Genomic DNA, 15,675 nt, shown 5'->3' on the forward strand with positions numbered 1-15,675 from the left:
CACAATGTAATTATAGCCAGGAAATGGTCCTCTTTATCCGTGTTAAAGTGCAGCTAGCCAGATTACTGACTCTGCAATGTGACAGCACCTTATCAACAATAAAGGGGAGCTATATATAAATAGTATAAAAGGTTTACTAACAGCAGTCTTGCTCTCAGAGGATGATTCGCCAGTTGTGTTGCTCACAGTGAACACATTATACACAGCCTCCAAACAGCTTTTAGACACATCAAGTCACTGTCACAACTGTTCTGGAAACTTTAGGGTCCTTCTAACTTGTCATGACCTGCTCTATGCATGTGTATGGAGATACCAAATTTCCAACTAAGATTTGTGTCTCCTTCCCATTGCTTTTCTCCTTCCCTCCCTTCAAGAAACAAAGTCAAATGCTGCAGAGTAAAGCATGTTGATTATATCAGAAAGAATCATAGACTACTAGGACTGGAAAGGACTTCGAGAGGTCATCGAGTCCAGTCCCTGACCCTCATGGCAGGACCCAGTACTGTGTAGACCATCCCTGAGAGACATTTATCTAACCTACTCTTAAATATCTCCAGAGATGGAACAAAATACAGGACTATGTAGCACTTTAAAGACTATCAAGATGGTTCATTAGATGATGAGCTTTCGTGGGCCAGACCCACTTCCTCAGATCAAGAGATGGAGATTCCACAACCACCCCACGCAAATTATTCCAGTGTTTGACTACCCTGACATTTAGGAAATTTTTCCTTATGTCCAACCTAAACCTCCCTTGCTACAGTTTAAGCCCATTGCTTCTTGTTCTACCCTCAGAGGCCAGGAAGAACAAGTTTTCTCCCTCCTCCTTGTGACACCCTTTTAGATACCTGAAAACCACTATCATGTCCCCTCTTAATCTTCTCTTTTCCAAACTAAACAAGTGCACTTCTTTCAGTCTTCCTTCATAGGTCATGTTCTCTAGACCTTTAGTCATTCTTGTTGCTCTTCTCTGAACCGTCTCCAATTTCTCCACATCTTTCTTGAAATGTGGTGCCCAGAACTGGACACAATACTCCAACTGAGGCCTTCTCAGCACAGAGTAGAGCGGAAGAGTGACTTCTCGTGTCTTGCTCACAACACACTTGTTAATGCATCCTAGAATCATGTTGGCTTTTTTTTGCAACAGTGTCACACTTTTCTAAGTGATTTTTAACTTGTTCTTTTTTTATTTTATCTTCTAATCCTACCCCCTTCCCACTAGCATTCACTATGTCAGGCATTCCTTCCTCAGACTTCTCGGTGAAGATTGAAACAAAAAATCATTAAGTATCTCTGCCATTTCCAAGTTTCCTGTTACTGTTTCCCCCTTGTCACTGAGCAATGAGCCTACCCTGTCCTTGGTCTTCCTTTTGCTTCTAATATATTCATAGAATGTCGTCTTGTTTCCCTTTACTCCTGTAGCTAGTTTGAGCTCGTTTTGTGTCTTTGCCTTTCTAATCTTGCCCCTGCATTCCTATATTGTTTGCCTATATTCATCCTTTGTAATTTGTCCTGGTTTCCATTTTTTATATGACTCCATTTTTATTTTTAGATCATGCAAGATCTCCTGGTTGATCCAAGGCGGTCTTTTGCCATATTTTCTATCTTTCCTACGCAGCGGAATAGCTTGCTTTTGGGCCCTTAACAATGTCCCTTTGAAAAACTGCTTACTCTCTTCAAGAGGCAGTCCTCAGTACATTCTTCTGGCCTTTTCTCTTAAAGGGTGATAATTGTAGTGGTAAATGTAAAATATATAAATGTATATACCAATTTAATAGGAGCTTGATTGAGAACATCCTTTACGTCTTGCAGGTCACAAGGAGACTGGTAGCTGGTAATGGATTTTGCTAGCTACCATTCTGGTTTCTAGTCCTTCTGGTAGTGAAAATATCACTGAATCTGTAATATTTTTAAGGCTATCTGTGCTAATTTATGGATAGCCTCAAACAGAAGTATTGGGCGATGTATAAATTGCTCATATTTATTTAAAAGAACATTTACTCTGGAGCCTGATTATTGCAAATAGAATCACATTTATCTCTTTTGTTAGTAGTCAGAATATTAAAGGAAGGAGAGAAGTTACCAAACTATGATGAGCTACAGTGTCTATTGTGATTGACTAGCTCCTTTTAGCATAATAAGTGAGTGGAACAAGTACTACTATTTTTCCCCATTTTCATTGATAAGATATTTTTTATATAAATAAATGTTAGCTAACTTTAAAATTCATTGAAAGAGCATTTCATAAAATGAGTGACTAATCAACATAGAACTCCTGCAACAGTATTCAGTCACATTTAATGGAAATGTTCTTTGACTTTCTCTGTAGGTATATTCTTTTATAATGGACATCCAGTAAGACAGGTGGATGTTGTTGGGACAGTGGTTCTAACAAAAGAACGAGATGCCTTCTATATATATGGAGGTAAGAAAAGTTTTTTGTTTCTTAGCATGTTCTGGACTCCAACATTTATAGCCATTAGAACCTAGAAGTTGCCTCATTGGATGTACCGTTGTTTGTTACTGCAAAAAATTTTTTTGTTGATTTATACTTTTCACTGTTTTGTAACATACTTCAAATGAAGATTTCAAAGAACTTTAAAAAGGTAGGAAAGGAGGTATTTTTAAGTACCAATGGTTTGCTGTGTAGTCTTGGATGAGTTGGAACAGGGAATACAATCCAGGAATAGAAACTCTTGTTCTTCATTTATACATAGACCCTGCATGGATACAAAAAGTGCATCCACATCTGCACAAATGATCCACAGATATCTGCAGATTTGCAGGATTCTAGATTAGGGATGTAAACATTTAGATGACTAAACGATTAACTGATAAGCCTGGGCTTATTGATTAATCCTGTCGATTACACGCACTTCCCCCTCTCACTGCCTCTGTATCAGAGGCAGCAAGGAAGGGGAGGCAGGAGCTGCTGTGCATGGGGAGCTGTGCATGGGCAGCCACCTGTGCTGTTGCTTCTACCAGAGGCAGCAGTGTGGGGCTGGAATCAGGGGAGGCTTCGGTGGAACAGCCTCTGTCCGTGGCAGGCCTAAGCATTCTGACGCAGCTCCTGGCTGTGGGGAGGTCAGGCCCCCTGTGGATGGGCTGGTGCTGTCCTGCGGCCTCTATATCAGTAGCAGCAGTGCAGGGTAGCCAGGGGCTCCCTGGGAGTGGGGCCAGAAGTACATGGATTGCCGGCCCCGCTCCCGGGGACTATTGAATAATCATGTAACTGCAATGTTTGGATGCGGTTACCTGATTATTCAATTAATCGATATCTAACATACAAATTTAATATCTAGAATAGGGATCTCCATTGGTATGTGCAAAAATGATCCATGGATACATGCATTCACATTTGCAGATATGGATGCTTGCGGGTATAAAGCAGATATCCACAAATTTACAGGGCTCTACTTCTGTGCAAAACTCTTATAAAATGTAAATAGATTTAATGGTTTCTGCAAAGGGGAAGTCACTTGCGTTTTCTGCTTACTGGCCTGAAAGCATTCCTTCAATTTTGATTTCCCCTTTTGCCCCCATCTTTTAGGGCCAGAGCTTGAAAAGCATATAGGTGTGCAAAAATACAGATAGGTGCCTACTGGAATTTTCCCATTGGGAGCTAGGTGTTTACGTGCTTTTGAAAATCCTATTGAGTGACTATTTGCATGTATAGGTGCCAGCTAGCTTTAAAAGACTGGGCCTTAGCCATCATACTGTTTTGCAAAGGCACATTAATTGGGATTCTGAATCCGCCCATGCTGCTTGACTTGCTTAAAAGGCTGCTGTGCCATGAGATGAGTCACTTGCTGCCTATCTCACTAGTAATAGAATGTTTATGCTTCCCTAGCACACAAGCTCCTGCCTTTCTCCACAAGGAGCTGCTTCTCCAAAACATCAGACATTTTACTAACTTGCTTTTTATTTGTAACTCTTCTGCCAGGCCATTTATTCAATAGGAATTTCTATTGTAGAGAAGGGCCCACTGGGATAGTGATGGCACAGCAGAAGAGTGGGATGGGACAGTGATTATGGCATAAACCTGGGATTAGGGAGATCCAGATCCAGTTTCCTGCCCCACCATAGTTTTCCTGTATGAGTTTGTGTGAGTCATTCAGTTCTACCTCTGTTCTGCATCTATTATAACACTTTCTGCCTCGTAGGGGTCTTGTGAGGAGGCATTAAAACTGTGAAATGCTCAGATACTATGGTAATAGGGGCCTTATAAATACATAAGATAAAAAGGTGGAAGGGTGATCTGTAGTGAAAGTGAAGTCAGAAACCCAGTGAAATCTTGTATTGGGCATAAACTCAAACAGTAAAGTGTCTCCTGTGTTTAGAGGGTCCGTCTTCTCTGTTTTTGGAAAGCAGTTGGCGTGGTTGGTTTCTACTGCAGTATAGTAATAAAAGGATCTGAGTTTGCAAGAGCGATTGAAGGGAAGCAGGATCCCATGCATTGGACTATTTTTAACATGTAGCCTAGCTCAAGTCATCTGATCAGTGCAGGATACAGAGCAATATAAACAAAAGAACCTAGGAGAATGTGTGGAATTAAGGTCTCAGATGTTTGATATGGTTGAATAGAGCTATCATCTAGCCTGCTCTCTTCCTACCCTTTTGTGTCCAACTTAGCTCCCATTTTGTTCAACAATTCTTTGTTTAGCTTTCAGGATACCTGCCAGGCTGTCCCTCCCTGTCCTGTTCTCCACCTCAGTCAGGCTGATTCTAGCAGTGTAAATTGTAACATAGTTTCCTGCTCATAACTTTTTTACATCTCTCAGCTGAACAGTTTCTGATTGGTGAGGCAGGGAGCAAGTGTTGTATCCACCAGAGTGCCTCATACCTTGAGAAGTCATGCTCTCAACATCTGTTTTTAAAGGTGACGTGCAGAGGGTAAACGTCCTTGTACTTGTTCCTTTCTGATAATTAAAGATAACCTGAAAGATATTTTTCCCAGTCTCTTCCCTTGAATACACATGTCTGTTTCTGCTTGGATTTTTATTTATTTATTTATATTTTTTTCATTGAAAATCTAGGTCTTTTCTAGATACGGTCTTGGATGACCTTATCAATTAACTAGGGAAACAAAACCTAGATGGAGCTACTGTAAGGTGGGTGCATAACTGGCTGTCTAACCATTCACAGAGTAGTTATTAATGGTTCAGAGTCATGCTGGAAGGGCATAACAAGTGGGTTTCCACAGGAGTCTGTTTTGGGACTAGTTTGTTGCATAAAAAAGCCTCCGCCTGAGCTTACTTGATTTATATACATGGATTTTCTAAAGCTACATCAAACTGCAAGGTCTAAGGTTTTAAACTGCAACTCATTGTGATCTTTGTCAAACTTTGTAATCTGTGTAACTCAGAAATTTACTGTAAAAACTGCAACTTTGTAATCTTTGTAACTCTCAGCCACCTTGCTTGTAAATTTCCCTAAGCTGCATTCTCCCCAGAGTGAATGGAGAAAGAGTGTGATTGAAGAAGGCTTGGAACAATGGAGCACATTTCAATGAGTCATTACAGTCTGGGCATGCTCTCTGCTGGATAAAGGGAAGTCTGGGCATGCTCCCTGATGACAAGGTGAATGGGTCAGAGGAGCCATTCAGATACTATATAAAGAGAAGGAGCACATGAGTTTCTTTTTTTCCTTCCCCTGCTCCTGAGAAGCTCCTCTCCAGTGTCTCTCCCCTTGACCAGCTTCCCCAGCCATGAGAGAGAGAGAGAGAGAGAGAGAGAGAGAGAGAGAGAGAATTCTATTTTCTTTAGTTTAAACCTTTGGTGGCTGCTTTCTCCTCTTTAGTTTTACCTAGTGGAAATAAACCCATACTAGTGTAACCCTGGGTGGTCTCCAGTGAGAATATTTTTGGGATAACACAGTTCTGTTCAATATCTTAGTTAATAATTTAGATGATGTCAGAGAGTACGCTTATAAAGTTAGTGATTGATACCAAGCTGGGAGGGGTTGCAAGTACTTTAAAAGAGAAGATTATAATTCAAAATTATCTGGGACAAACTTGAGAAATGATATAAGGTAAATAGGATGACATTTCAATAAGGACAAAGGCAAAGTACTCTACTTAGGAAGGAACAATCGGTTTCACATATACAGAATGGGAAGTGACTGTCTAGGAAGGAGTACTGCAGAAAGGGATCTGGGGGTCATAGTGGAGCCAACAGTGTGATGCTGTTGCAAAAAAAGCAAACATGATTCTGGGATGCATTAACAGGAGTGTTGTGAGCAAGACACAAGAAGTCATTCTTCTGCTCTACTATGCGCTGATTAGGCCTCAATTGGAGTATTGGGTCCAGTTCTGGGCATTTCAAGAATGATGTGGAGAAATTGGAAAAGGTCCAGAGAAGAGCAGCAAGAATGATTAAAGGTCTAGAAAACATGACCTATGAAGGAAGACTGAAAGAGTTGGGCTTGTTTAGTTTAGAAAAGAGAAGACTAAGAGGGCATATGAGAGCTGTATTCAAATACAGGCAGTCCCCGGGTTACATGGATCCAACTTACATCGGATCCCTACTTACAAATGGAGTGAGGCAACCCCGCACTAGCTGCTTCCCCCCAGCAGACCAGGGAGACGCGAAGCTAGCGCCCCCCCCCCCCGCCCCCCAGCAGACCAGGGAGACGCGGAGCGGCTTTTCTCAGCAGACACCTCAGCTTGAGAATAAAGGACTGAGGGAAGTGAGGTGTGGGAGAATAAAACTGAGCTCTGGAGAAATGTTTGGCTAGAGTTTCCCCTACAATATGTACCAGTTCCGACTTACATACAAATTCAACTTAAGAACAAACCTACAGTCCCTATCTTGTACGTAACCCAGGGACTGCCTGTATCTAAAAGGGTGTTACAAAAAGGAAGAAGAAAAATTATCGTCCTAGCCTCTGATGTTAGGACAAGAAGCAATGGGCTTAAATTGCAGCAAGGGAGATTTAGATTGGACATTAGGAAAAACTTCCTACCTGTCAGGGTGGTTAAACACTGGAATAAATTGCCTAGAGAGGTTGTGGAATCTCCATCATTGGAGATATTCAGGAGTAGGTTGGATAGACATCTATCAGGGATGATCGAGACGGTATTTGGTCCTGCTGTGACGGCCGGGGACTGGATTCGATGACCTCTCAAGGTCACTTCCAGGTCTAGTGTTCTATGATTCTACCCTGGAAGGCCATAGTGAAATGAGAAAGGATGAAGTCTGGTCAACTGAGAGGGGAAAATAAATTCTATCTACTTTTTGTTAATTACTCCTTAACATCAATATATAAAGAATATTTAGGAGTAGGGATATCTGTGATAAAGTTCAGAACCTCCCACCCATACCCCTAAAGTTAAAGCTCTCAATATGCATCTCTGAGGCCTCCAAGAAATCTTTTAGCAAAAGCAAGCTTGACTAGATTTGATATTTGTAGACCTGAAGGAAAAAAAGCAGAACAAAATACTCGAGAGACAGTGGAGAGTCCTTTTTCCTTTGACATGCTGGCTTGATGCTCCTGCAGCACTCACCAATTTGGCTTTGGGCAGCAGGTTCAAAACTGAGAACAAAGAAGTTCTAGATGGATTTAAATCAGGACTTTGGCAGAAGCAGGGAGAGCAGAAGGGAATCCAGACTTCAGAGGCGAAGGTAACTAGGAACTTAGACCAGCCTGTGGCCTCTGCCCAGGGATGGCAATACTTTAGGTAAGATAAGCATGTGCACCCCAAACCAAGGAATTTGCTGGTCTAAGGGAAGTCAATATCGGACCTTCTGCTACTTCCAGCTGCAGGGCTTTGCTCCAGTAGCACCTTGTCTCTTCTCTCGAGCAGTCACCCTGCTCCTGCTCCTGCTCCTTCCCCTCCCTCCCTGCACTTGAGCCCCACAGATGAGCTGTTTGTGGTGCTCGAAAGCTCTGGGTAGGCAGTGCAAGAGTTGCTGAGTGTAAGGTCTGGCTTTTCCCTGTGAGTGCTCCAGCCCAGGAACACCGACAGGGATGCTGGGTCACAGATGTTGCTGGACAAAACAAGGTCCAGATGTTAGAGGTCCAACCTATACAGTAGGATTGGAGATGCCAAGGACCCTGGTGATAGAAATCATGGATGCTTACCACTCCTGAAAATCAGACCCAAGCGCCATGACTTGACAACCCAAAATCAGAAGCCACCTTTGAAAATGTTAGGTTTAAACCTTTAAGATTTCATTAACTTCATTTTATATATAATATAGTGCAGTTGCACGTAGAGCATCAAATCAGGATTGTACTAGGTCAGGGCTAGGCAATAATTTCTGTTGGGGGTCCACTCCAAGATTTTGGAAAGTGGTCAAGGGCCGCACTTTTCTGTGGAGGTCTAGGGTGGAGTCTGGGTGCAGATGGGCACACGGGGTAAGTAACTGAGGTGCAGGAGATGGTGTGAGGTCTGAGAGGGAATTTGGGTGAAGGAGGGGTTGTGACCTGGGTCAGAGGATTGGGGTGAAGGTTCAGAGAGGGAGTATGCATGCAGGAGAGGATTCTGGCCTGGGGGAGGGCCTCTAGGAGGAGGTGCAAAGTCTGGGAGGGAATTGTGACCTGAGAGAAGGGGAAAAGGGGGTGCAGACTGCAGAAGGTTTGGGTAGTGACCTGATGCAAAGGATTGGGGTGCTGGGTCAGGGAGGGGGTATGGGTGCAGGAGAAAATTCTGGCCTGGGGGAGGAGTGTAGGAGAGGGTACAGAGTCTGGGAGGGAGTTGTGATCTGTGGGGGGGCAGAGTGCAGAGGGTTTGGATGGTGACCTGGGAGGGGCAGAGGTGCCAGAGGAGTTGCTTACTTAAACCAGCTGCCCTGCAGCACCCCTAGAGCAGGCTGGACTCCCTGCTGAAGCTGCAGATCACTTTAAACTGCAGGCTTGTTACCTCCATGTGGCTCTCCGCTCTGAGAAAGGAAAGAGGCTTGTGCTGCCCCAGACTCCAGGCCAATCTCTGGTTGTTTCCAGCTTATAGGAGCTGAGGATTGGGCCAGGAGATCATACAAAGCCTCCCCCTGCCTGCAGAACAGAGAGCTGCAGGGACTGTGCTTTAAGCTGCCGCAGCTGCGTGCCTGAAGGTCTCAGGAGGGTGGTGTGTGGGCTGGATCCAGTGGCTTGGTGGGCCGATCCGTATATACACACAGAAGGATGTGCTCCTGGTCCCAAAGAATTTAGGGTAGTAATACTTGTCTGAATCATATGGATTTTGTAAACCTAACGAATGTGAAATACCCTAAGATGAAAGGGGACATAGATGTGCAGAGTATGGTAGGTGGGTTTTGTTTCAGTGTAAGATTTTACTTAAAATATTGAGTTTAACATTTATCTTGCCACTAATAATAACGGATGCCGAGAGAGAATGCTGCAAAGGTCTAACCTGAGGACTAGTTTTGGCATATGATTCAGAGTAAGAATAAGAAGTATTGTAGTCTTCAGAAAAATAATGCAAATAACTTGTTCTTCTAAGGCTGAGCCAAAGGGGTACTGACAAAACAAGTGGGGCAGTGTTATGTGTTGAGATCTCTTGGAATGCCAAGATCGTTAGTTTATTGATTAATGCAATTCTCTTACAGTGGATGACAGTACTGGGGTCATAAACTGCATTTGCTGGAAAAATCCCATGGAAGTAGAGAAGTCTTTGTCAGGTAATATGAGAGTACATAACGGATTTCAGCTATGACTTAACATTTTAATGTGGGGGGGATTTTTTTTCAGATAGAATGGTAAATTATTAAATCGACACAAATTCACATTATGTTCTCAGGCATGAAGAATATTACAAGTACATCCTATAGCCTGGGCTGCTTTGAGATGCTTACCCCTCAACATAGCCTCACTATACAGTCATCTTGTGCTCTTACCGTTGGTGAGGCCAGTTCGTACCACTGCTTATCAGAGTGATGTAACATTTCCGTTCGACAGTACAAAAATGTTCAAAGATATTTCTTTCTATGGTCCATTGTGTGACCTCATCTGGTAAAGAAATATCCTGGAAATTTGCCATTGTTACAGCTGCAATTTCCAAACCAAATCAGTTGACTTTTGTGGCCTGTCCTATTTCTTCTCTTATACATCAGGCCTGTGTCTATTATGTGGAGTTTTGTTTTTCCTGCTCCCATATGCATATGCCCATCATTAACTACTTTGAATGTAGCCTATAGCAACCTGAAAACATGAAGGAAATAGTTCAGTGATCAGGGCTGTTCCAAATCTGCAAAAAAGTGATGACACAGATCAGCAGTAGGGAAATGGTTTACTTTTGTCTGGCTTTTTTTCCTAGGGCATTTCTCTTCTTGCTACTCACTTAAATGCTTTAAACTCAGGCTGGGGGTATAGGAAAGCCCATTGAAGTCTATGGGACTCTTTACACTGAACTCAAGAAGCTCTGAATCAGACACATATATAACTAGGATCATACTGTCACTCTTGAGGTCAGTTGTACACAGAGAGGAGCAAATTCTATGGTGATATAAATGGATGGAAAATGTCTGCAGTCTGTGGAGCTGTCCCCATTTATACCAATAGAGAATTTGGTCCTGTGTGTTTAACAGAGCTGATTTTAGTACACATGTTGCTCCCAAATAAGTATATCAGGGTAGAGCATTAATTTTCAGACAATAAGGCAATGAGGCTGCCAAGTTTTATATGGGAGATGAGCATATTCTACAAAAGGACAGTAGCACCATTTCCTAACCTGATCTATGTTCTTTGAGTAATCTCTTTCCATCAGTAAAACTGCTTGTATTCTATACAGAGAGGACCTATTCATTGGATGGTTCGGGATAGTCACTCCAGGCTCCGTACTCTGGAGGGCCCTGCACTTTACGTGGGATTGGGGGCTTGGGAGCCCCCCCCTGCTGGTTCCCAGCATCACTGGGTAGTGGAGGGTTTATGGGCTTGGGAAAGGAGGAAGGCAGGGCAGCATTTTGGGGGAAGGGGACAGATCAAGGCAGTAAAAAGTGGGGTATGAGCAGGGCCAAGTGTGTTGGGGGGAGGGGTTGTCCCAGGCCCTGTTCCCCTTGAGGGACAGCCCTGATTTTTATAAAACCATCTGATGGAGGGAACAGGCAGACTCCTTTACAGCCTGCTGCAGCCAGGACATAGCTGCCAGGATCACACTTCAGGTTTCAAACAACTAAGGAATTGGCTTGACTCTCAAGCCAAGATTTTACATAAATGGGAAGATCCGTTAAGATGCATTTACATCATTGGAAGCACAAAATGGCACCACACAAGTGCTTTTGTGTTATTTCAGGTGGCTCAGGCTTTCCCTTCTGTAAGAAAGTTCTGCCTGTTTTGCTCAGCCTGATAGTCGGGTGATGCCCAATTTACAATTAAAATCTTTGCTTTTGATCACTGTTCGGAGTATGTTCCGGGTGAGAAATTCAGATTTGTTTTTCTATGAAGAGCAATACCTGTGCAGTTTAAAAAACCCAAGTAAATGCAGAGCCTTAAACTAAAAATTGACACCCAGGAACTCCAGTGCTGCTGAGTATGCTGCCTTTTTTAATAAGATGGCACCCTGAAGCTAAGGTCTTCTTCAAGTGCTGTCCCTGTGCGTGCTCCACTTCAGGTGCTGGTGCCTTCCGAGTTATTGATTGGAGATTTTTGGTAGCAGTGCAGTGATTGTCTTCTGGTGCTGTTAGCACATGCCGACTTGACCCCATCCCCAGTTCCTTCTTTACTGTCCTCGGCCTGAGATGGGCTCTGTAGTGGGGTCAGTGACAACATAGGAAAATAATTAAGAGTGAGAATTAGTGATCTTTACATTTTAGTTTAATATTTTCCCATCTTTTTCCTTCTTTAGAAGAAAAAAAACCTCTTTTCACTTCAACTGATTCACCTGCCTAGGTTTTATCTTTATTGTTTATTCCCCATGGGAATATACAAGAGGCTGTCCTATATACTTTACATGTCTGACTAGTATTAGTGGTCTAGCTGGAAAAAACACAGCCCTTCTAAAAATCTCCACAACTTTTCACTTCCATGACCGAATGTTCCGAGGCCTCTGCAGTATCCACATAGAGGCTATCAAATTGCACCCTCAATTGCATTTATATGTATTATCAGTAGCACAAAACAGAACCCCTACCAGGGATCAGAACCATTTAACAAGATCAGTATCTATCTTTGCATGCCAGGCAGCAGTTTTGGACTAGAACATCTGCTCAAAAAGGTACCCTGGCAGCTCTTCTCAGCACTGACATCCAGACAGTTAAAAGACCAGTCGGTGATGCAGTGGGGGCTTGGGCTAATGTAGGCTCCCTCCTTCCCTGGCTGTGAGCAGCTCCCGGAAATAGCTGCCAAGTCCCTGTGGGTCTTTAGGCTCAGGGGCAGACAGGGAGGTTCTGCGCGCTGCTCTCATGCCTGCAGGCACTGCCCCCACTGCTCCCATTGGCTGGGAACTGCAACCAATGGGAGCTGCTGGGGTGGTATCTGTGGGCATGAAGGCAGCTGTTAGAGCCTCTTTGGCCACCTGCCATGCTCCTAGGAATTTCAGGGACCTGGTAAGCGGTGCTGGGACCTCTCACCCCCTACCCTCTGTCCTAGCCTGAATTCCCCTCCCACAGTGAAACTCCTGCCCTGAGCCCCCTCTTGGACCCTAAACCCTTCATTCCTAGCCCTACCCCATAGCCCTCATATGCACAACAACCCAAAGCCCCCAACAGGACCCTGAGCCTCTCATCCCCGCCCCCACCTCAGCCTACATCCCCAGCTGGAGTCCTGCACTTCAACCTCCTACCCTAGCCCAGAATGCCTCTTCTGCTCCCTGAAATCTCATTTCTGGTCCCACCCTGAGACATCCCCTTCTGCACCCCAGTCCTGTACTCCATCCTGGTGAAAGTGGGAGAGCGAGCCATTGAAGGAAGGAGGGTGGAGTGCTGAAGTAGGGGCGGGGCAAGGGTGTTGTGAAATTTAGAAAGTTGGGAACTTTGATAGCTTTCTTAAATACCATACAATCATAGATATCTGCAGAGTGGCCACCTGTGCCTCCAAACACACAGTTATAAGCCATTATGCAATTATTAGACTAGGTCTCATGGTGCCAGCCTCGACTGTGTGCACAATTCCAAAGCCGCTTCCATCCACACTAGGGCACTGCTCTTCAATCACCTTACACAGAGCACACAAAGGCATTGCACTCAAAGAAGAGAACACTGCTCACCCTGTGCAGGCGCTGAGGTTCATCAGGTTGTGTGTCCCTGTGGGCATGGGTGGTGGGTAAACCAGCCCCCGTCCCCAGCCTGGCCACCTGTCCCATGCTGTGCCTTAGGTTAGCCCATCACTGATGAGCACGGAGAAGGCAGGCAGCACATGACCGCAGACTCCCTAGCCACAGAGCATGAAGAAGGCAGATGGCATGTGGAGCCAGCCACCCTGCTTACAGCCCCAGAGTGTGAGGAAGGTGGGGGAACCACACAAGCCAACAGACTGAGCAGTGCAGAGCTTGGCTGTTTGGGAATGCATAGCCTCCCCCAGCCTTTGCAACCCTGAGCCAGTGGGTGCTCCGTTATCCAGCTTCCTCCCCTCTGCTTTGGAATTTTCCATATGGACCTACTTAGAGAAGGAACTAAAAGGGTCAGGTCACATGCACACTAGATGAGGTACCAATGGCACCATGAGACGGTCACAGTGAATGCATGACCCAGACAGGCACAGTTACCGCAAAACTCTGATCAGCGGCGCTTGAATGCTCCGACACCTGGAGTGGAACACCCATAGGGACACACATCACAAATAGCCTCATTCACTGCATAGGGTGAGTAACTTGGTTTTAGCCGATCTTCCCCAGTAACTTAGCCTTGAAATTGTGACAGGAAAAGCATCATTCTAATACTTATCTCTGGTTTCCCAAAATCTTTTGCATCAGTACCTGGCACATCTTGCAGCTATGATCTACTTGAACAGATGAAGAAGCTCCAGGAGGAGATGCTCCGAAAAACAAAGCTGGAAATTGGGGATATTGTCAGGGTCCGAGGTCATGTCCGAATCTACAGAGAGCAGCGAGAAATCCAGGCATCCAACTATTGTGAGCAGTATCTCTTTCTCTTAAGTGTGTGTGGGTTTTTTAAGTGAGCTTGTGACAAGACCATAGTGATGGATATTAAGTTACTAACTGCTTCAGCTTTATCTCAGAGCCTCTCATATATCCTATATTTGATTTGATTTCCGATATATTTCTGCATTGTAGTTCTTGGCATCAAACTGAATGTGTTTTTATAAGCAACATACATTTAGTCCCACGGTAGGGTATGCATCTCTTCTTTGTAGGTCTTTCTAAAGCAGTGGGTCTCAGGGGTACGTGTCCCCCTGGAAGTACGCAGTGGTCATTTATTTTCATGCAATTTAAGTTATTTTACAGATAGAATTAAAAATATGTTTTGAAAATAAGCAACTTTCATCTGCCCTGTGTCTAATGTTATGTGTGTAGCTAATGTTTTTTAAACTGGCACTGCTAAAGCTAGTTCAAGCTAAAGATACATTCTAGAACAGTGGTGGGCAACCTTTGGCCCACGGGCAGCATGAGGGTGAACTGTTGGGGGGTGATGAGACATTCTGCTAATGTTTACCATTCGCAGGCACTGCCTCTTGCAGCTCCCAGTGGCTGCATTTTGGTGTTCTTGGCCAATGGGAACTGTGGGGGTGGAATCTACAGGCAAAGGGGCCTCAGAGATGTGCTGGCTTCTGCTTCCTGCAGCTCCCATTGGCCAGGAATGGCAAACCACAGCCCGTGGGAGCTGCAGGGGACGGAGGGGTAACTACGGATGGTCAACATCAAAGTGTCTCATGGCCCCGAGTCAGATGACCCTGATGGTTCCACAGGTTGCTCACCACTGTTCTAGAACAATACCGTTATCTGACTGCATCACTTTGAATGATGAATGTCAAGCAAATATGATAATAAAAGTAATAATGATATTTATGCCATCCGGGACATTAGGCATTTTGGAACTTTCACTACTCAAATAATTAAATTTTAAACATAAGAGATACATAAAATTATGAAATGCATAGACTAGTCAAAAAGCTAAAATAACAGAACTTTGGAAGAATAAAATTACAGGGAATACATGTGGGTGTGTGTTGGAGTGAGGGGCCTACCGGTGCCAGTTCCGTGCACGTTCAGCCCGCCACTCGCTGTCCTGCCGCCCCAGAGGGGGATTGGTCTAGTCTTGGGGTCTCCCCCGCGCTTTGGTCACAAGTATCCTGAGTCTCGCATGCTGGTGGCTCCACTGACGGGTGGCTGCGGGGTAGAGGGGCCCAGGCCCGCCCTCTTTCACGCCCTAAGGACAGGTTCGACCAAACCTGTCCAGCCGGTGGGCGTTTTAGCCCGCAACTTGCCAGCTCACCGGCCACACTTCCAGGCCCCGCCCTGGGCTGCTTCCTACCCTGCAGTCTGCCTCCGCTCCCTTCCTCCTCCTCCCCTCCCTTCTTGCAGAACCCTCCTCCTTCCCCTTTGGAACTGGCGCCCTACCTCTCCTGGCCGGGTTCCCCCCTCGCTTGCCCAGTAGTCTCCTTTTAAACCTTCCCGCCCTGCTGAAGTCACCCGCCAACCCTACTGATGTGAGAGCACCCCCCTCGCCGTGCTGACGTCACCCGCCAGCCCCGCAGGCGCATCCTGCCACCGTGTTTCGCCCGTGTGGCTAACCCCGTCCCCACTGTTCCGCTGGGCCGCCGCAGCCGTGCACGGCAGACAAA

At 45.0% G+C, this 15,675-nt stretch overlaps 1 protein-coding gene across 2 annotated transcripts in view; it reads left to right on the forward strand.

The window, feature by feature from the left end:
* The window catches only part of STN1 (STN1 subunit of CST complex), a 74,316-nt gene that overhangs the window by 25,862 nt on the left and 32,779 nt on the right, over positions 1-15,675 (forward strand). For both annotated transcript variants that reach the window (XM_075935532.2, XM_075935534.2), the window contains 3 exons: positions 2,330-2,425; positions 9,549-9,620; positions 13,847-14,005. In XM_075935532.2, coding sequence (XP_075791647.2) covers positions 2,330-2,425; positions 9,549-9,620; positions 13,847-14,005 — 327 coding nt within the window. The remainder of the gene's footprint in view (positions 1-2,329; positions 2,426-9,548; positions 9,621-13,846; positions 14,006-15,675) is intronic.

The sequence above is a fragment of the Pelodiscus sinensis genome, chromosome 8 (assembly GCF_052426305.1).
Source record: "Pelodiscus sinensis isolate ZL-2025 chromosome 8, ASM5242630v1, whole genome shotgun sequence".
In the NCBI taxonomy this organism is placed as follows: domain Eukaryota; kingdom Metazoa; phylum Chordata; order Testudines; family Trionychidae; genus Pelodiscus; species Pelodiscus sinensis.